Source organism: Manis pentadactyla, chromosome 3, assembly GCF_030020395.1.
Source record: "Manis pentadactyla isolate mManPen7 chromosome 3, mManPen7.hap1, whole genome shotgun sequence".
In the NCBI taxonomy this organism is placed as follows: Eukaryota; Metazoa; Chordata; class Mammalia; order Pholidota; family Manidae; genus Manis; species Manis pentadactyla.
Genome location: NC_080021.1, coordinates 127,233,413 through 127,255,030, shown reverse-complemented (window position 1 = coordinate 127,255,030; position 21,618 = coordinate 127,233,413). Strand labels below are relative to the sequence as shown.

Sequence of the window (21,618 nt, the reverse complement as noted above, 5' to 3'; positions counted from 1 at the left end):
TTTTCACAGCTGAGGCTGCAAGTGCTACTGGCTTCTAACAGGCAGAGGCCAGTGGTGCTGACCACCATCTAGGTCACAGAAACGGCCCCTTGGCAGAATCAGTGCGCCTCAGGGTCATGGTCTAAGATTGCAGGCAACTGAAAGATCTCAGGCTGTCTTCACAGTTCCTTACAGAGACCTTGTCTTTCAGGAAATGTGCTCAATCAGTCTCAAAGTTCTCAAAGTTCCCCTTTTCAAGATAATTATTTTTCTATCTGGTGAAGGAGGACACCTATTCAGAAGAGACAAGCCATAAACACACAAGGCTATTACCACTGTAGACTTGTTTCTCCTTGAGTTTGCCCAGACCTGACTTTGATTTGCTTCATTTCTCCATTTCCCAGCAGAAATAGGCATGGTGCTGCCCCTTACAGACAGGTGTACAACTCTGCAGCTGTGGGGGTCTAAACTTTCAGTGGGTTTACTGAGGGGCACTGTTACTTCAGTGACTTGGTGCAATCCAAAAGAATGGGATAGAGCTCTGGGGTGGAGACCTGCCTTACTGTCAGCACATTACCTGCAGAGAGGCTGAGGGCAGGGTCCACAGAAGAGCCATGACAGGAGAGGCTCTGCAAGCTGAAGGCCAGTCAGAAGCAAAGACAGTGTTGTATAGTTCAGGGCACCAAGATGTAGATGAGAGGATAGAGCACTGAGGGTAGAGTGTAGACTGCGCAGACCCTGAGGAACATGGGATGCAGAGCATGTACAGACTCTAGGGGTCTGCGGCACATAACAGGGTGCATGGAGTAGAGTGCACACATGCTGAAGCACACAGCCATGCGTTCTCTTTGGGTCAGTCTGCTGCAATGTCACGGCCTCAGCATGTCCCGTTCCCTGCTGTTTTTACAAGCTGCCTTATCACTGCTACCCTTTGTCTTGACAGGGCAAGCCCCCTTATGCTGCTTCAGCAGAGGAAGTGGCCAAAGAACTGAAGTCAAGATCTGGGGAGTCCAAGTCATCTGCTGTATCTTCAGATGGGTCCCTGGCTGAAAATGGAGCGGTGGCTGAGAAGCCGGCTGCGCAGATGAACGGGAGCACGGGCGATGCCAGGGCGCCCAGCCACTTGGAAAGTGCCTTGAGCAATGACTCTAAGACGTGCAATACAAATCCTCACTTCAGTGCACTAAGTACAGACAGCGCCTGCCGTAGAGCTGATGCCCTGGAGGCGGCTGTCTTAAAGAAAGAAGAGTAAACTTATTTTTTATAGAGGGTGAAGGATGCTGGGAGGGTCAGGATTCAGGAATATCTGGAGAGAAAGAGAGCCTACAGTTATGTACATTTTTTCCTTTCCGTAAGAGAAAAATGAGGACTTTGGAAATTTGGATCCCTCTTTGCTATCAGAGATTTAAACAACACATTTTTAGTTTTAACCAGTTGTAGTCAAAATGCTACAGTAAAACAAAAAGAGAGAAAGAAAATGAAGAGCATTTGACTCCCACACTTAAAATGAAGTACACACAAAGTTTAAACTGGTTATGACAAAAGCCTGTAGTTGTGTTTCTTGAACTACAAAGAAAACAAATTTTGGCAGTCTTTAAGTATATATAGCTTAAAATATCATTTTTAGCATTTGGCACCATATGTATGCCATTATCTTTGATTTTGCATTACTGTTCACAAAGCTTTGTCTAAGGCTTTGATTTTATGATTATGGAAGAAACACAGCACACCACATTCTTTCTTACTTAACTCTCATCACTGTTGATGTGGTTCTTTTGTGTTAAAAAAAAAGTGCAACTCAAAAGTAAAAAATTAGAGTAATATTGCCGTTCTGCTGATTTTAAATATACAGTACATCATACATACTTTACAAGCAAGTTAAATGGAGATAAAGTTGAAATCATAGAAGATGCAAATGACCTTTCAAAATCAACACAATGTGTTCTGAAACCTTCAGTGACTTAATGCCATGCATCTGTGATCAGTGACTACGTGGTTTTGAATCGGACGTAGACCATTAGTGCTCCTACTTGAGCTAACCTCTGCATGGTTCATAATTTTAAAGTGTGTGGTTAATATTATGCATGTTATTGTCCTTTCTCCCATTCTTACCAGTACGTGCCCATTTGCAAAACAAAAATGCTAATAATCAGTAATAGTCCTATAAAATGTTAACTCTGTTTAGTCATTGACTGATCTTGCTCTAACCTTAAAATTTTGTGATTATTGACCTCTGTTGCATTTATTCTAAAATCCCCCAAAATTATCTAGCTGTTTCAAATACCAACATTACCCTGGTGTACTCACTGCTGTATGCATTATTGTTCTTTGTTGCTGTTTTATGCCTTCATATTAGCAAAAATATGAAATTCTGTGGAAAAAAAATCCCTTTAATCTTAAAAAAAAACAAAAAAAACAAACCCCCCTTCTGTAGCAGGAAACAAATTGCTTGTTCTTGAGAACTTTCCCATCAAGAATTTAGTAGAAGCAGGTATACTTATATCATTTTGATGTTTTTGTTGTTTCCAAACAATGTACTTTGAAATCAGAATCACTTCTTATTCGTTTTCATATAATTCTCCTGATGCTCTTCATCACACATTAGTGATCAGAAATGAGATGTAATTCCCCAAACCCTGCCCGCAAGACCTGAGTAGGATCTTACTGTAAGTTGAAGGGAGTTTTGCCCTGACTCATGGATTGTGCAAGAATGAACTGCTGTTGGTTTGACTGATTGTAGGTGGGTTGTGGTGTGGTGTATCTGAAGGCTATTGAATGCAACTTACAATGCTTAATAAAAATCTTTATTCTTTTAGTATAAAGTATGGTGTGGCTTTCAAATTCCTTGTAAAGACATACATTTTACTGAGGTTTAATTCAGATTGAAACAGTTACTGAAGAACTTACCCAGAATTTAGGAATATTTTGCCCTTTCTAAGTAATTCCGCGTTACCTGCTCTAAAGAGATACATACATGGTTAATATGAAAATTATGCCAGTGCCTGAGTTTCATAGTTACAAAGACATTCTGTTGGAGCCGGCTTAGAAATAGATTTTTAAAAGCCCAGGGCGAAATAAATTTGATTTTGATTAAACCATCTTTTTTTATTAACTAGATTCATACTTCATTCCAAGTCCTTCAGTTTTTACCAAATGCCCTTTTTTGTCTAGGGTCACACTTGCTTTTAGATGTGCGTCTCCTTGGGTTCCTCTAGGGTGTTTAGCGCAACGTCCTTGAGCACGATCGCGCGAGGTGAGGGGGTGGGGACACAATTAAGGCTCACCCCCGACAGGGCCCTTGGCCCTGAGTCAGGGGTGACCATCACGTGCACCTGGGGGACTCCCTGCGCGCCCCCCCTCCCCCGTTGTGGGCTCGAGTTCCGGGCGGGCGTTCCTCGCGGGGCTGCGACCCCCACGACACGTCCGTAGGCCTCCTCACCTCGGGGGCGGGGCAGGTCACCGCTGGAGGGGAAGATGCAACGCCTGTACCCGGGTCAGAGGTGGAAGCGGGCGGGTCCGGCTGCGCGCTTCCTGCCTGTGCGTCGGGGCGGTGCCTGCGCCGAGGGACAGCCCTCGCTCTTCCTGCCCATGCGCCGAGGGAAGTGCCTCGCGCTTCCTGCCCAGGCGCAGGGGCGGGGCAGTGCGTGGGGTGGGCGGTACCCGTGCCAAGGAGCGGGCTGCACGCTTCCAGCCTGCGCGCGGGGGCGGAGCTGTGAGCTGGCGGGGCGGGGTCCGCGCCGAGGGGCGGGCTCTTTGCACTCCCACCACCCTCTTCCACCCAGCCCAAGGTGCTGCGCGAGCGGACTCCGCGCTCCGGCCCTGAATTCACGGGGCGGCGTCAACACCTCGTGTATCGACGCCCGGGGCTTCCTCGCACGGTCAGCGCTTAAGTTGAGCAGTTCGGGAACCCGATCGTACAGCCGCATACGCACGCTTCCGGGGACCGGTGCTGCGCTTCAGCAAGACCGGAGCCCTTCGCTCCTGGGTCGGCCCCGGTACCGACTCCGCCCCCAGCCCTGGTCCCTATCAAGGCCACAGGGCCTGCCCAGGACCCCAACCCTGGGGCTCAGCCCCGACTATGAACAGGAACCACCCAGACCCACCTCCGGCCCGGACTGCAGGGCGCGGGCCCAATACCGTCAGCCCTGGGCTTCTGGGGTTGCGGGAGATGGGTCTGTCCCCTCCCCATGGGCCTCGTCAGTGAGGGGAGAGCTGCGGGCCCGGGTCCCCAGGCCCGAGGGGTCCCCGCCCGGTAGCACCCCCGTAGCCTGGGCAGGAGAGGACGGAGCAAGAGGACACGCTGGCCGCGTGTGTGCCTGGGACGGCCTCGAGGCCAGCGGCCGGGAGGGAGCCAAGGTTCCCCGGGAAACTGCGCGTCCGCGACATAGCTGAGAGGTGGCAGGGGTGCGGCCCGAGCTGGGCACAGACCTAGTGCCAACCCGCCTTGCCGTTCTTTTTAACAAATAGGTTTTTTTATGTTTCAAAAGTAATTATGTGTATTGTAGTAACTTTAAAAATATAGGTAGGCAAAAAGGAAAAGAAAAATAAGTAATTCTTCCATCCTGAGACACCTGTTGTTAATATTTGGTCTTTATTTTTACTTTTTCTATGCAACATATGTTTTTTTTCTATGCAACATGTTTTGGGTCTTTAACAGTATAATCAAGTCGTCCACACGTATTCTATAACGTTTTTCCCCACCTAGCAGCGTTTCTCCTGGCCTTGGGTTCTGCTGTGTCCCCAGGGCTCCACAGGCAGGCTGCACCATGGTGTGCCTGCCTGCCTGTGTGGCTGGGCACCCACCACCACTGGTAGAGGTCTGCATCAAGCATTGCTCTAGGCCCCAAGGCTCAGAGTGCATCAAGGACCCTGTCTTCATAGCATTTACATTTGGGAAGGGGGAGTGGGGGAGGTGGGGGGGATGGAGTGCAGTACACACCCAGAGAAGTGGCCTAGGATCACCTAAGTATGGACAGTGCCATCTGGAATGAAACCATCTAGGCAACAAGACCTGTGGCCTCTCCAGCAGGTGGGGGGCTGATTACAGGGCTGAAGGTCTTAGCCTCATCTTGTATTTGACCAAGTAACCACAAGTGGGCCCTAGATAAGTGCCCCCAAGCCCATGCACCTGGAAAGAAAGATTACTGGTGTCCTGCTTAGAGGGCTTCCTTAATCTCCATTGGTCCCTCCAGCCACCTTTTGGTTACTTGCCAGAGGGGTTGGCACTGTTCTTGCTGATGAGACAGCTGTGAGCAGAACAGAGATCTCCGTGTGCTCTGGCACTTCACCCAAGCGGGGAAAAGACAGTCACGTGAAAATGCACACAAGATAAAAGAATCTGCATGAAAATGTAGTGGTGAAGGAAAATGCAGAGGTGAGGCAGAGTTTCCACGGGTAGGGGAAGAGGAAGCTGTCAGGCAGTCTCTCTGAGGAACAAGTGAGGCTGATAGGAATTACTCAGGCAGAGCATGGCTCCCATTAGGGCAGGTGCCCGGGATGGCCTTGGCCCACTGTGCCAGTAGTCAGCAGCAGCCCATGAACCAAACCGCTGGAGGTCCCTGAAGCACATCTACCCAGACCTCATCCCACCACGCCCACTCCTGGCATTCATGCATGTCCATCTCTGCAGACCTGACTGACCCACTGTGAGCTATTGGAGGGTCACCCTGGCCCTGTTTGCCTATTTTGGTGTTTTATTAACAGCACCCTTTTGTATAGTAAATTATATGTGGGGGGCTTTTGTCTACAAACTCACTGCTTCCAAATATCACAGGACTATCCTAGAGATAATTAACAAGAAGGACACACTTTCATACATATCAGAAAAACCCAGAAGGCTTCCAAAGTTCCCATGGGCCACTATTCATTTCATTTGGTTCTGGATCAGATGAGCTTCTAGGTACCTGAAGAAGGGCTTCCTCTTACAGCTCTCTCTGCACTCACCAGATGGATTCATCTGTTAAAAGAGCACTAAACCAAACTTGAACTAGCATCTCCTTTCTGACATTGCCCACCCCCGAGACAGTTACTAGTTGCCTGTCTCTTGCTCTGGCATATTAGCAACTTGGAGGTAGGAATGTGACTTTCTCACGGCTGTAAAATCTTCACTAATAAATAGTGCTGGAAAAACTGGATATACAATACTATATGCAAAAGAATTCAGTTGGACCCTTAGCTCACATCACATACAAAAATTAGTTCAAAATGGATCAAAGACCTGAACTTAAAACTAAAACTATAAAATTCCTCTAAGGAAGCATAGGACAAATCTTCATGACCTTGGATTTGTCAGTTTCTTGGATATGACATCAAATGTGCAGGCAATAACAGAAAAAATAGATGAATTAAACTTTATCAAAATTAAAAACTGCACCAAAGGACATGATCTATCAACAGAGAGAAAATGATTTGCAAATCATGTATCTGATAAGGGATTAATATCTGGAAGAGAGAACTTCTGCAACTCAACAGCAACAAAAACAAATAAAATTTGAGGAAAGTACTCTAACAGACATTTCTCCAAAGAAGATATATACTAAAAAAACAAAGCAAATAAACAGATACAGACTCTTAAACAAGAACAGACTGGTGACTGCCATAGCGGGATGGGAGAAACCAATGAAGGAGATAAAGAGGTACATACACACAAAAAGAAGATAGATAGATGACCAATAAGCACATGAAAAGATGCTCATCACTAATCATTAGGAAAATACAAATTGAAACGACAATGATCCAGTAGGAAACTGGAATTATGTTGGAACTATACATTGAGAAATCAACAAAATAAAAAGTTACTTAAAAAAAAAACCCATAATGATACCAGTTTACACCCATTCAGATAGCTGTAATTAAAAAACAAAAAATAATAACAAAATAAAAAGACTCTTCAAAAACCAGAAAATAATACATGTTGACAAGGATGTGGAGAAGTCAGAACCCTGGGCTCTATTGACTGAATCCATGCAGTGCTGTGGAAAACAATATGGTGGTTCCTCAAAAAGTTAAAAATAGAAATACCATATGATTCAGCAATTCCACTTCTACACACATACAACTGAAAGCAGGGCCTTAAACAGATATTTGTATACACGTTTACAGCAGAATAATTCACACTATAGTCAAAAGGTGGGAACAACTCAACTGTCCCCCAGTAATGAATGGACACACCAGATGTCACTCCACACCATAGAGTATCACTCAGGCTTAAAGGGAAGAATATCCTGACAGTTAAAATGTAGATGAACCTTGAGAACATCATGCTCCGTGAACGGTCATTAAAGGACAAATCCTGTGACTCCACTTCTCCGAGGTCCCCAGAGGAGTCGTGTTCACAGAGACAGAAGGTAGATTGCGGGGCAGGGGCTGGAGAGCAAAGAGGGAATGGGGGTTAGTGTATAATGGGGACAGAGATTCACTTAGGAAAGATGAGAAAGTTCTGGAGTGGACGGTGGGGGGCCACACAGTGTGGGTGTCGGTGTGTCCACAGAGCTGCACACTTAAAAGCGGCTAAGGTGGTGAACTTTATGCAGCATACGTCACCACAACTTAGAAAGCTCCGCTTTCTAAATTGTGTACTAGCATTCAGTAGACTTTGTTGGATGAGAGAATAAACATGCCCTGAACATGCTGTTTTAACACCGAGTAATAAGGTGAATAAACAGGCTTCAGCCTGAGGTGCAGCAGGGCAGGGGACAGCACATGGGGCTGCTCAGGGTGGAGTCATGGTGTCTCAGATTGGGGTGCTGCACAAAGGGGCCACTGCCCTTCCCCTGAGCCCTTCCCTAAGCGACCTGTGCTCTCCCTGCCCCACCTTGCCTGTCTGGGTTTCTGTTCTCAGGCCACTGGAGGGTGCTGGCCTCTCCCTTTCCCACTTTGCTCAGTTCCCAGGGCACTGTGGCGCCAGGCCACAGTCCCCTCTACCACAGTACAGCTGCACAGACTTAGGGTCACCTTGTGCTCCCGGCTACAACACTGCTGGGCACACAGCAGATGCTCAGTGCACATCTAAGGCAAGTGAGAGGTAGGGCAGGAAAAAAGACAGTCTTCCTGATGGGGTGGATAGACAACAGGGAACAGAGGCAGAGTTTGGGACCCACGTGGAGCTTAGTCCCCAGGAAGGGCTCTGAATAACAGGAAAGTATCTCAGTGGGCACTTCCACAAGCAGGTGGGCCTGCTGCAGAGCAGGGGTGGGTGGGGCAGTGTGACCAGGGGTGTCCCCGTGGTCAGCAGTGAATGACATGGGTGCTCAGGGCACCTTGGTGGCTGTGTGAGGCATAGGCTCATGCCCTCAGACATGGGGTCCTGGATTGCTTCTCCTTTCATGAGCTAGCTGACCTCCAGGAGGCATTTATCTGCTCTGAGCTTCAGTTTTCTGGAAACTATGGTACCTACCTATGCACCTACCTCTAAAGTGGCAGCAATATCCGGAGGTGTCTGGCTGAGGTTCGCCAAGTGTGCCACCTGGGGAGCACATGACAAATGGTGGGTAACTACTACCATTATTTGTAAACAAGGGAGTGGGAGTGCCAAGAGATGAGGATGGCCCCAGACACTACAGGGCCTCCAGAAGCTTCTAGCTTCAGTGGCCCACAAGGATGGGCTGCTGGTTGCACCGTGGGCACTGCTGTAGGCAAGTAACAGCAGGGCCTGGTGATACTTTGGGTCCCTGGTGGCCTTGGACTGCAGGCTGAGCACTGTTTATATGCACTAATTCATACCACGGTGTTACTAGTGGACAGTACTTAATAGTTACTCCCTTCCCAGAGCCATCCAGGCTGTCCCTGGGAAGGACTCAGAGGGCAGGGTGACAGCTGGAATTCCAGTAGGATGGCCTTCCCTTACAGAGCTCCAGATCGCCACAGCTCACCACAGTGTGGGGGGAGAGGTATCCCCTTCCTCTCCTCCAGCTTGTACTCCCGGTTAAGGCCCTGGCCTGGGCACTGCCAGGCTGTGGTCAAGAGTCACTCACTAGGGGCAGGTGGCCGGCCAGGCCAGGGCAGATTTTGACTCAACAATGAGAGAGGGCCTCAACTGAGCTGAATGCAAGTGGGGCAAATAACCCCAAGAGGCTGTAGGCTGAGCACCGACCGTGGAAGATGCTGCTGTGAGGTGGTCTGGCCTCCTGCCCATCTGGAATTCTGTGCTGTGGTAGCCAGCACCTCCCAGCACCTCCCAGCACCACAGGATGGTGTGAGGGGTCTCATGCAGGCTCCTTACACCATGTCAGGAGCCCGCCTGCTCTGGCACCCTAACACCCAGGATGCTCAAAGGAGGCAGCATTTGGGAGGGGGCAGGGCAGGGCCTGCTATGGAGGCTGCCAGGACACATCCTGCCTGGCTGCCCCTCCCACCCACACCACAGAATCTGACTAGCCAGGAGAGGCTGCAGGGCCCAGGGCAAAGCTGCAGCGCCTCTGGGTATGCCTAACCTGTAGCCACCAGTGGGCGGGGACACAGACAGGAGGCCGGGGGCCTGCTGTTCCCCCTACCACCTCAGGTCACCCAGGCCTGGGGCTTGAACCAGGCTTCTGGGGTAGCTCAAATTCCAGATAATTACTCTCTCTTTACACAGCTGATCCATGGTGGGCTCCTGGGTTGGGTGAATTCTGTCCTCTGAGAGATCAGCACCAGGGAAATCTGTGGGTCGCGTGAGGGAGCCCCTGTCCCAGCCAGGAATGAGGGGGAAGGGAAGTTGTATTCCAGCCAGAAATTCAGTTTGAGAGGGCAGGAGAGAAGGGGGAGGAAGAGGAACAGGAGGACCCCCCTGGCTGCCCCCTGTCCGCTGCCCAGTGAGAAGAAAGAGCCAAGCAGTTGCTCCTCCACCTTTCTCAATGAGGAAGGACATCCTATGGGGCTCATCCACCCCCAGGAGGTGTGCCAGGCCTGCCTATTCCTGTACCCTGGCCCAGCTTCTCTAGTGGGATCCATGACCCACCTTGTCCTGCTGCGGGGTACCCAGGCCCCTCTTCTATCCTGCAGGGTTCCCCGCCCACCTCCCTTAAGTCCCCAGGCCCACCCTGTGCCCCGGCGGGGTCCCCAGACCTCCTCCCCCGCCGCCCCCTCCCGTTCCTCCGCAGGCTCCCAGGTTCATCCTGTGCCCCAGCAGGTCCCCAGCTTGCCTTGTTCCCTGACAGAGTCCCCAAGCCCGCCTTGTGCCACAGTGGGGTCTCCAGGCCCACCCTGTCCCAGCGCGGGGTTCCCAGGCCCGTGCTGTCCCCTAGCAGGTCCCTGGCCCGCCTTCTCCCTGAGGTCCCCAGGCCCACCTTGTTCCCCAGCGGGGTCCCCAGGCCCGATCTGGCCCCTGGCGGGATCCGCAGACCCACTTAGGCCCCGGCGGGTTCCCGGCCCGCCTTCTCTCCGCGGTCCCGGCCCGCCTTTCCGCGGCGGAGCGGCGGCCCAGGCCGGCGGGCGGAGGCGGCGCCACCCGGGGCGCTGACGTAGAGGCCGCTCGGCGGCCGGGGGTCCCTTCGGTGGGGCCGCGGCTCCCCGCCCGCCGCCCCCGCGCGTCCATTCCCTTTTGTGTCCCGCGCGCGGCCCGGCCCCGCGCACACTCGCGCCCTGCGCCCCGCGGGCCGGCGGGCGGCTCCCGGCGCGGCCCTGCTCCGCGCGCCCCGCTTTGTGTGGACGCGCCGGCCGGGTGCGCGCGGGCTGTCGTGCGCCCCCGGCCCCGACTCCGGCCCGGCCCGCGCGGCCCCCGCCCGGCCCGGCCCGGCCCGCCCGCCGACCCGGAGCGCAGCGCGGGCCGAGGGCGGGCGGGCGGCGCGCGAACATGGCGACGGTGCCCGTGTACTGCGTCTGCCGGCTCCCCTACGACGTTACCCGCTTCATGATCGAGTGCGACGCCTGCAAGGACTGGTTCCACGGCAGGTGAGCGCGCAGCCCGCCGCCCGGCCCGGCGCGGGCCGCGCCCTTTTGTGCCCGGGGCGGGGGCCGGGGCCGGGCCGGGGGCGCCCTCGCGGCCGCGGCGCACAAAGCGGCCCGGGCGGCGGCGGCCGGGAAGTTGGGCCGGGCCGCGCGGGGCCGCCTGACAGCGGGGCGCGGAGGCCGGCTCGGAGGCCCAGGCCGGCGCCCGCCGCCTCCCCCGCGAAGTTGCAGGAACTTTCCCCGCGCGGGCCCGGGAGACGGGGTGGCGGCCGGCGCGCCCACCCTGCGCCCAGCCCGGGGCTGGGGGCTCGGTCCGGGCGCGGGACCCTGCTGCCGCCGCGGCTCCCTGCCGCCGGCCTGCGCGGCCCGGGCGGCGGTGGGTGACAGCACAGTGTCTGTGTGGGTGGGGGGTGTTGTTTGCTGCCTCCTCCCTGACTGTCACGTTTCCCCATTCCCCTCCTCTCCCTTCCAGACAGGACGCCCCGCTCAGGCTCTGAGAAAGACGGGGTGGGGGAGGTAAAGCTTGGCCCTTGCCTGTGGCCGTGGCCTGGCTCCGTGCCTACTTTTAAAAAGCCGAGGCCCCCTCCTACCCAGAAGTAATGCGGGAGGAGGAAGAGGAGGCACTACTGGTGCCCAAACTGCTCCAACAGGTTCTTCGGTGTTTGGGCCTCGTCAGGGGCTGGCCAGGACTGCGTGCCCTGTGCCTTCAGAGGCTCCAGTCTTAAACCTGCCTGGAGCAGCGCTGGGGGCAACAGAGGGCATGTGGTAGTGGGTAGTCCCTGACACCTGCCCCACTACCTAGGGGGAGCCTCCCCCTCTGAGCTGGTTTAAGGGTGGATGGGCCAGTACCCCTTGGACGAGGGCTGTGGTGTGTAATCCCACCAGTTCACATGTGGGAGCCAGGCAGCCAGATGTGATGGGCCACTCTGGCTGGTCAGTGAGGCCAGAATCCCAGCTCAGTGCCTGTGACTGGGACCCCAGGGAGGAGGCACAGGAGCACTCTCTGAAAGCTCTGGGCCTCTCTGTCTGCCTTCCCACGGCAGTCCTGGGCTATGGAGACACCCCCTACCCCTGCCACCAGCAGAGCCTGGGGTGTGAGCATGGCTCTGCCCAGAACAGAGCTGCTATGCACACCCACCTATTGGCATCCCCTCGAAGTTCATGGCCAGACCAAGGGTGAGAGCTGCCATCTGATTCTTCACAACTCCTCAGTTCCAGAGATGCTGAAAGCTGGCCCTGAATGTCCTGAAAGTGGAGGGCCCCCCATACCCAGGCCTTCAGAGCTCCCTTGGAGCCCAGGCTGGGAACATTGTGATGGCCTGGAGGACCTTCTTAGGCTGTCCAGGGCCCTGTCCACCAAGATGGGAAGGCAAAGCCAGTTCTGAGCTAGACTTTGAGATGGGGTGTGGGCAGCGGAGAGAGGCTGGGGGCTGGCCTAAAGATCAGGCATTTGCTGGATTGGCCTGGCCAGAGCTGGGGAGAAGGGCACACCCTGACCCTTAAAGGGGATGTTTTCAGGAGGCCTTATCTCCTTAGGTCTTATTTCTTATCTGAGGCCTTTGATTTGACCCATTATGGGCACACATTCTTTGATTAGCACCTGTTCCTTTGCACCTATGTGCAGTGGACCTGAGGTCTGAAAGGGCCTGTATTTTCCCCTTCCTTGGGGTCCAGCATCTCTGCATCTCATCAGGAGTCCCTTTTGGAAGTGAGTGCTGAGACTGAGTGCCTCCAGGGGTGCCCAAGCACCCCACCATGGCATGGCTCAGGGCAAGGGCTGAGACTGGGGAGAGCAGGTAAGAGGTGGGGACCTCCGTGGTGAGGTGTGTGCAGCCCTCACAGCTCTGAGCAATCCCTCGCGCCTCTGCGCATGGCCCTTCTCCGTCCCAGGGAGGTGTATGACATGACCCATATGTTTCCTGATTTCCATATATTCCTGGGTGACGAGTGCTCTTTCAAGACTGGCACACCTGTACTCTGGATTGCTTCAAAGTTTACTTTGTAACTGTTAGTTTTGAGATAATTTTAGACTTACAGAAGTTACAAAATGGTAGTTTCTCTTTACCTGCCCCTTTCCTTCCCTGAAGTTAACACTTTACCAAATCAGGCTTCCAGCCTAGAAACTGAGGCAGAAATGCTAGGCACTACTGTCAGCCCAGCTCCCGGCCCAGCCGTCCTGTGCTGGTCTCCTCTCTTCCAGCCCTCATACTGCATCTATCCCATCTCCCGACTCCTCTGAAAGTTTCTTTGAGAAGGAACCAGTGATCAGTCCCTGAAATAAGACATCGGGGGAATCGGGGATAGTGCTTCTGGGAACAAACCCAACTGTTAAGTTAACGGGCCCACGTTCCTCCAGCGTGCCCCATCTGGGGCACTGGCACGGGGAGGTCCCTGGGGTCATCCACACTAGTAGTGGCCAAATGTTTGCTGGGAGGACTCTGACAGTGTCACCAGCTGAGAATGTGGATGGAGCAGACCCATTGTAGGGCAGGGCCTGTCCCCATGTGGTTCTCCAGGCAGGAAGCCCTGAGGCTCTAGCCCCTCCCCATGCTCCCCTCTGTTGGACTGGGCTGGGAGGGGTCAGCCGGGAAGGCAGGAGCCAGTCGCTATGGCTGATCACTTCTGACTAGGACGTCCAGCCAGCTCTCACTGGCACCAACTGCAGGGTCGCCTGAGAATCGGCCTTGGCTACGAAGGGATAGCTCTTGTCACCAGTCGCCTTCTGAGCTGTCTTGTCTGTGTGTTTGGTTTGGAAATGTGGCACCCTGTGGGCGGTGGGGACCTTCGTCCCCAGTTTGGGTGCCACGGAACCACCTGGCCAAGCACCGCATGGCTTCTTAAGCTTGGTCTCTCACCAGACTCTATGTGCCCCTCCACCCCCGCCTGTGGCAAGGCGTGTGGCCACCGAGGACCAGGGGTATCTCGCCTGTTACCACCCCCATGTGAAGCGTCTCCATCTCTGGGCAACAGGAATGACGCTTCCTATGACGCTTCGGATGTCCTAGGACTCCTGCTCCCAGTCATCTGTCTTATGGAACTTGAAGGGGTCTTGGAGGTGCACTCAGTATAACCGATTTCAGAGTTGGAAAGTTAAAGGTGTTGTGCGTTTCATTTGCTCCTCAATAAATATTTATGGGGTATGTTCTGTGTGGGGTGCAATGCTGGCTGGGGTTCCTGGGGTAACAAGCCCTTGCTGCTTATAGGGCTTATACTTTGGGGGCCAGGCTTGTGGGTAGAGAGTCCCCTGCCAGCCTGGGGAGTCCTGTCTGAGGGGAGCAGGGAGAGGGGCCCACATGGGGAATGGCCTGAGGGTGTGGCCAGGAGGTGGAGCCATTCTGGGAGCTCTGAGCTGACAGCTGTCAGAAGGAACTGAGGATTTGACAGGGTCCCTCTGGCTGCCATGGGGACCTTTGGGGAAGAGCCATGTCCAGGGGAGAGACATGTGGACATGTGGGGGCTCTGGCATGGACCCCCTGATTCCATCTGAGCCTGGTCTGCGCTCCTTGCCAGGCCCATGTCGGTGCCTGGGCCTCTGTGAGCTCTTGCTGTGTCCCTCACCCAACCCAGCCTTAAGCTTCCTGGGACAGAACCATGTCTGGGGGTCCTTGGCCCCCACAGGTACCAGGGACACAGAGTGGGGCTCATGGCTGCTCTGTTGGCCAGCACAGTGTGTGCGCTTGAAGGGCAGGGTGGGCCACCGGGGCTTCAGGTTCAAGGTTGCGATCTGGGCGTGACCTGGGCAATCAGAACCAACAATCAAATATTTGAGCCCAAGATCCCTAAATGCCAGGGGAGGGCTGTTCATGTGGAGATGGGCTGAGGGGTGTTTGGTGTGTTTAGAAACAATGATCAACATTTTAAAAGAGGGATTCTCAATGTGTTTGTTTAAGAAGCTCCAGAGCAGAGGGGCTTCAGGAGGTCAGCTCGGAGGTCCCTGTTCATCGATACTTTCCAAATGGGTTGAGTTTTGAAATGGGTTACTTGGGAGTCAGACTCATCGAGATCTCCAAAATGTTTGCTTTTATTGAAAATATTTGGCTGGGAGCATGCTTGGTTCGAGCGTCTGCGCTGTGGCTCATGTTTGTAGCCACTTGGGCTCAGGTGTGGCTGCAGATGGCTTGAGATGGGGCAGAGGTTTGGGAGGCTTGGCGTGGAACCTGCCACCCCTGGGCATCTCTCTTCTGGGGCCATCCCCTTGCTGTATGCTCATGGCACCTTATTCCAAAAGAATGATGAGATTCAGCCGGAAAATAATGATCCCATGATGGAATAATGCTGGAAGAATCTAACTCCTAAAATCTCCGGTATGGCTAGAGTACCTCCACCAGTTGGCTTCGGGATGACAGAGCGAATCGTAGTGCTGCAGGGCTGGCCTCTGTGGTGTCAGGTTGAGCTCATGGTCGTCTTCTGCATTGGGCCCACAGTGACCTGGGTGGTAGGGCAGACAGGCCACCTTGTCCTTCCACATCCAGCAGAGAGGGGAGTCTTGCCTCCTCACTTGCAGCAGGTGGCTGCACCTCGGCTGTGGTGCAGGGGTGGAGGTGGCAGTCAGCTTAAGTTACTCTGGCTTAAGGGCTTGAGCAAATACCAGGTGCTGACAACCTATTCCTGTCCATGGTTTTGCAAATGCAATGTGGATGGACATGTCTTGCGGCAGGAGGTCCACATCTGGTGCCAGGTTGGGAAGCTGGTCTCTCTGCTGCACTCTCAGGGTCTTGGGTGCATCCTGTGCTTCCTGCCTAGAGTGGCGTCTCCACTGCTGCTCCTTTCCTCTCCCTCTCCCTTCATCTTCATACCTGCCTGCCTTCGTGATGGGTGACCCACACTGAGTCTCTGGAATGGGTCTTGGCCCTGTGCTTTTTAGGTATTGGGTCTGTTCCCTTGCTCCTGAGTGCTGGGTCATTGGTGGAAAACATAGTTAGAATTCAGCCAGTGACTGGCTTTGACCTCAGAGCCTAATAACTGAAGGTCTTGTGGTGTCTGTCCAGGTGAATGGAGAACCAGACTCAATCTTTTTTTAAAAAATTGGGATGAAATTCACATACCATGAGATTAGCCATTTTAAAGTACACAGTTTATGGCATTTATTGCATTCAAAATGTACAGCCATCACCTCCATCTGGTACCCAAAGATTTCCATTCCCCCCAAAAAAATCCCAAATCCATTAAACAGCTGCCCATCCCCACCCCAGCCCCGGACAACCATCCGTTTCTGTCTGTATGGATTTTTCCATTCTGGTTATTTCATAGGAATGGAATCATAAAATACATAACTTTTTGTATCTGGCTTCTTTCACCAGCATAATGCTTTTCAGGTTCATCCACGTGTGGCATGTGTCAGAAGTTCATGGGTTATTGTGGGGCTGAATACTCCTCCCTTGGATGGAGGTGCCGACAGTTTATACACTCATCTGTTGACGGACATTTAGGTTGTTTCCACCTATGGCTATTATCTAGTGCTGCTATGAACACTCATGTACAGATATTTGTTTGAAGACCTGTTTTCAATTCTTTTGGGAATTGCTGGGTCATATGGGTATTCTATGTTTAACTTTTTGAGTAAGCAACCAGCTGCTTTCCACAGTGGCTGCACCATTACAGTCCCATCACCAGCCTAGGAGCAATCTGATTTCTCCTCATCCTCGCTAACACTTGTTATTTTCCATTTAAAATTATAGGCATCCTAGCAGGTGTGAGGTGGGATCTCATGGTTTGATTTGTATTTCTCAAATAGCTGATGATGTTGAGTGTGTTTTCATGTGCTTGTTTCTATTTGTATGTCGTCTTTGGAGAGCTATCTGTTGAAACGCTTTGCCCACTTTTAAATTGGGCTTTTTATTGTGGAATTGTAAAAATTCTTAATATATTCTTGACAATTGTTAGATACATAACTTGCAAATACTTTCCCATTCTGTGGGTTATCTTTTCACTTTTGTGATAATGTCCATCAATGCACAAAAGTTTTTAATTTTGATGAAGTCCAGTTTATCTTTTTTTCTGTTGTTTGTGCTTTTGGTGTCATATCTAAGAATCCATTGCCAAATCCAAGGTCATGAATATTTATCCCTTTGATTTCCTCTGAGAGTGTTATAAGTTTGAGCTTTTATGTTTAGTTTTGATTCATTTTCAGTTAATTTTTGCATATGATTGAGGTAGGGATCCAACTTAATTCTTTGCATGTGGTTGTCCAGTTCTCCCAGTACCATTTGTTGAAAAGACTGTTCTTTCCTTATAGAGAGTCTTGGTAGCCTTGTTGAAAATCATTTGACCATATACATGAGGATTTATTTCTGGACTCTGTTCCATTCCATTCTTCCATATGTCTGTCCTTATGGCAGTCACACTGCTTGGGTAACTGTAACTCTATAGTAAGTTTTGAAATCAGGTAGTGTGAGACCTGCAACTTTGTTCTTTTATAACATATTGTTTCAGTTTTCTGGAGCTCCTTGCAATTCCACATGTATTGGAGGCTTGGCATCTCCAGTTCTGCAAAAAGGGCTGGAATTTTGAGGGACTGCTATAATCGTCGACCTCTTTGGGTAGTGTTGACATTTTAGCAATGTTAAACTGATCCATGAACATGATGTCTTCCATTTATTTAGACTCAGGTCTTTGATTTCTTTCAGCAACATGTTGTAGTTTTCAGTGTATGGGTCTTTCGTCCCTTGGTTAAGTTTATTCCCAGGTATTTTTTTCCTTTGGTTGCAGTTGTAAGTGGGATTGTTTTTGTAATTTCCTTCTTGGATTGTTCATTGCTGGTTCACTGCTATTCATCCTTTAAAAAAAAATCATTTTTGCACATGTGGTGACTGAAGTTCCAGAAGCAGACACGTGGTGTGCAGGTGTTCATGTGTGTGCTGGAGTGTGCACACCAGCAGATGCTGTGCACCAGGGTGGGCCTGCATGCCTGGGGGAGGGCGCTGCTTTCCTTTTTAACCATAAGTGTCCTTTGAGTCTTGCCACTGTCACATCCTGGCCTTGGCACTTTCCATACACATGTGTGTGGCCCCTTCTGGTATTGTGTGGAGTCCCACATGGGGGTGTCTATCTCCTTCACTGTCCTCTTTGAGGAAACTGAGGTCGGGTTGGTCAGGGCCCAGGCTCACCCACCTACCACCCTGAGGCTGTGGCAGTGGTGGGCAGGTCTGATCAGGAGGGGAACAGACCCAGGTTTGGGAGATCAGCTCGCTGAGGTCTACACAACGTGGGCTGGGATGGCAGTGTGTGTCTGTCCTGTAGCTCCCTCCACCAGCATCTCTTCATTGATGAGAGGGATGGGGGGAGGTGCCCAGGGTCCAGAAGGCAGGCAGGTCTGGGGACATGAATTTGAGTATGGGCTGCACTGGTCCCTGGGCTGAGAGGGCGTGTGGAGTGAAAGGGCCCTTGGGACAGTAGCCCAGGCTGCTGACTGACCTGCAAGCTCTGTGCTGGGTGGGCTGCGTCCCCAAGAAGCTTTGGGCATAGTCTCCAGCCATGCATGCCTGGGGCTGGGTCCCTGAAGCAGGGTGCCCGTTTACTGCTTCACAGGAGGTTCAGGGTGACTCCTATCCTTTCTTGTGCCCAACACAATGTGAGTGTCTGGATGGACCTTGGCGAGTGCCCTGGGGCCAGGTCTGAACCCACCTGACTCCCCCCGGGACAGCCAGGTTCTGTTGGGGGCTCCACCCAGCAGTGGCAGGCAAGTCCAGACCTCATGCAGCTAGCCTAGCAATGTGAATGAACTCTTAAACCTGAAGCTGTTGTAACTCTGAGGCTTGGCCTCCATTTGCTGTCCCCTGAGAGGCCCCATCAAGGTGGAGGATGGGTGTAAATCTTGGGGATGCCAGGCTGAGCAGGAACAGCAGTGGGAAAGTGCTTCCTGGGGCATGAGCTCATACCAGAGGGGCCCAGGCCTCATCTCACCACCTTCCTGGGCTGATCAGCCATTAGCTGGACAGATGACACAGATTTCCCCATTTCTCTGCAGGAGACAATGGGGCCTGAGGTGCTGGTGCCACAGGACACTTGGTATCCTGGAAGAATCAAGAAACTGCAGCCTGGCCCAGACCACCTCCCTGATGAATGAGGCTGGGGAGGGCCATTCTGGGGCATCCTATGAGGCCCCAGACCCTGTGAGGAGGGACCCTGCAGCCCTGTATTGGAGCAGGCGGTGGACTCTCACCAGGCAGCTCCCATTGAAGTTTGCAGAGCTGAAGGGTTAGTTGCCGTTTGTTCTTGTGGAGTCTCCTTCATGGAAGTCTGCCAGCTTTGGCTAATCTCTCCCGAGCTGTTTTGGGGTTTCTGCTTGTAAAAAAGGGCACTCTGGGAGGTGAGGGGGGTTTCCTGCTGCTTCCTTGTGCCCAGCTCAGACACATTCTGGCTGCTCTCCCTTCAGGCTCTGGACCCGGGTTTGCTCGGGTGACTGGCTGGGAGCAGGCCAGCGGCATCCTGGGCACCTGCTGAGAGAGGCAGTGGGCTGTGCCCAGGCCTGGGACCTCCCGGTCCCCATCTCCACTGCAGCTGCAGTGAATGGGTGGGCAGCTGTGTCCTGATTGTACTTGCAGACTGCGTTCATGCTTGAGGCCTTGGTGGTCAGGAATCCTGCATCTCCTAAGGGTTGCATCTCCTGGTGTTGCACACAGGCTGTGATGGGAGTTGGGGTGGCCCCTTGCCTGGCAGGTGGAGAGCCATCAGCCCATCAGCCAGCCCCTGGGGGCTCTGAGGAAGGCGCAAGGTGCCAAGGTGACACCAGGCAGCACACACTGGCTACCGTCATGGCTGGGGCAGCAGGATGGTGGCTGGAGGCGACCCAGAGTGCCTGGTGTGGGAGGGGAGATGCTGGGGAGGCTCCCAGACTGTAGGTGGATGTGGGAGCTCCTGCTCATTCCCAGTGTGGTAGCATCTGGACTGCTGCAATGTTCCCCAGTTTCCACCCCATTTACCCAGTTTTCTCAGAGGGCTGGGGCCATGGGGCAGGGCGGTGGCCAGACAGAGCAGGATGGAGAGGAGACCAGGTGGGGCTGTAGGGCCCTGGTTGGAGAGGAGCTGCTAGGGAAGGGATGGGGGCCCTGGGGACGAACAGGGGTCCTGGGTGGAGGGGGTGCCATGGGGAGAGGGATGTGGGGGCCCTGGGGAGGGAGAGGCCCCTGGGCGGAAGGCTGTACTGGGGATTGTTTAGTGCCCCGACTCCGCCTGTCCTTGGAATGGTGCAGTCTGCTGGGTATTGCTTCTGCCTCAGTCCCACCCTAGCTGGAGGTGGAAGTGTTAGGTGCTGTTTGGCCTGAGGCTCTCCCTGTGCTGTGGCATTGTGGTGACCCTTGATCCAGTCTGGGTGCTGTGTAGCTGGCCACAGTCTGGTCCAGGTGCTGCCTGTGGGCCTCCCCAGTGACTCCTGCCAGCAGCCTGGGCTCCTGTCCACCTTGCAGGCATTAGGCCCTTCCCCAGACGTAGAGGTGGGTGCAGGAATAGTCCACCCTGGGTGGACTGGCCACTGGATGTAGCTGGGAGTCATGAGGCAGTGAGGTGATTTCAAGGCCCTGCCTGGTCTCAGCTGCAGCAGCTAGGTGTGGGACGAGGGTTTGGAGGACCTTCACCTGGTCTCCCGCCTCCAGGACAGCTACAGGTGCTGTCTGCCTGACCTCCGTGGCTGGGCTAGCCTGTGTCCTCAGCCCAGCTCTGCTGCATGGCTGTGTCCCCTCCTGGCCTTGCCATACCTCCCCAATTCCCACAACCAACCCCCGATTCCGGAGTCTCTGTGGGCCTGAAGGCAATGCCTATGGTGACCTCTGCACTTAGGTCACCTGGGATGGGGTGCGGGAGATGTCCTGGGGCAGGCAGCCTTGATGCTGTTTCCTTCCCATCTCTGTAGGGCACATGACCTTCCTTTCTCTCCCTCCCTTGCACTGATGACTCACTGGCCCTGAAGGTGGGGGTTGTGGGGATGGAAGAACTGACCCCGTCCCGTGGACATCCTTGCGTCCAGCCTTGGAATCAAGGCTGGATTAAAACTGGAGGAGACAGACTGATTTGGGTTCCGTTTGAGAAAAAGCTTTCAAATAGTTGAACCTGGCCCTAAACTGAACACACCTGGGGAAACCGCATTCGTGTTAGCTGTGGTTGGTAGCCTGCGTGCTGGGCGCTGGGCACGGGCGGGGGCTGTGCTGAGCTCCAGCCATGCCCTTCGATCCCAGCTGCCCCCCCAGGTGTGATATAATGGTGCCTCCGGGCATGGTGGTCCACCCAGGTGAGGCAACTCTGCTTTTGCAGACCATCCTTGCCTTTATCAAGGGAAAGGGAGCTTCTGCCCCTGTCTTATGTTTATTTGTGGTGATGAGGATCAATTGCACTTGTTCATTTAAAAATGGCTAATTGAATGAATTTACAGATGGAACACTAGCACATGGTTTAAAAACGAAGAGTAAGAACGCGTAGTGAAAGCTAGTCTCCCGAGAACCAGCTCCATCCCAGCTGCTTAGGAAGAGCTCCAGAGAGAGTTCCGTTTACACAACACTGTCACATGCACACAGGCTCAGGGTGCAGGTCTCATGCTCACTCTGTGCCTCCTGGGCTGTCATGAGGATCCTCCAGGTGTGCCCTGTCTCTGGCCCCTGGCTGGTGTTGAGCTTGCTCCTCTTGAACTGCTGCCACTTTGTACAGGGAAAAACCTGGTGCCCATGTCACATACTGGGGGCCCAGGAGTACAGGTTGCACATGTTACAGGACAAAAGGGGCTGGGTGCATACAGCATTTCAAGGGTTAAAATCACTCCACAGGTTGTACAGATTTCCCTACACA

At 53.2% G+C, this 21,618-nt stretch overlaps 2 protein-coding genes and 1 long non-coding RNA gene across 7 annotated transcripts in view; 2 read left to right on the top strand and 1 right to left on the bottom strand.

Annotated features, from left to right (window-relative positions):
* FAM120A (family with sequence similarity 120 member A) overlaps window positions 1-2,801 on the top strand; it is a 140,726-nt gene extending 137,925 nt beyond the window's left edge. For all 4 annotated transcript variants that reach the window (XM_036896868.2, XM_036896869.2, XM_036896866.2 and 1 more), the window contains one exon: window positions 923-2,801. In XM_036896868.2, coding sequence (XP_036752763.2) covers window positions 923-1,231 — 309 coding nt within the window. In that variant the 3' untranslated portion in view covers window positions 1,232-2,801. The remainder of the gene's footprint in view (window positions 1-922) is intronic.
* Window positions 2,802-6,873: 4,072 nt separating this feature from the next.
* Window positions 6,874-10,433, bottom strand: LOC130682944 (uncharacterized). Its single transcript, XR_008996415.1, has 3 exons — window positions 10,245-10,433; window positions 8,387-8,443; window positions 6,874-7,344 (listed from the first exon to the last, which is right to left on the bottom strand). It is a non-coding gene; the product is annotated as an uncharacterized LOC130682944 (long non-coding RNA).
* A 129-nt stretch (window positions 10,434-10,562) lies between these two features.
* The window catches only part of PHF2 (PHD finger protein 2), a 76,848-nt gene continuing 65,792 nt past the window's right edge, over window positions 10,563-21,618 (top strand). Inside the window, exons 1-2 of one of the 2 annotated variants that reach the window (XM_036896874.2) lie at window positions 10,730-10,848; window positions 18,812-19,041. Coding sequence is in view for 1 of the 2 variants with exons in the window: in XM_036896873.2 (XP_036752768.2) it covers window positions 10,751-10,848 (98 nt within the window). In the remaining variant the exon portion in view is untranslated. Of the gene's footprint in view, window positions 10,849-18,811; window positions 19,042-21,618 lie in introns of both variants that reach the window. The other variant, XM_036896873.2, reaches the window with a different exon arrangement.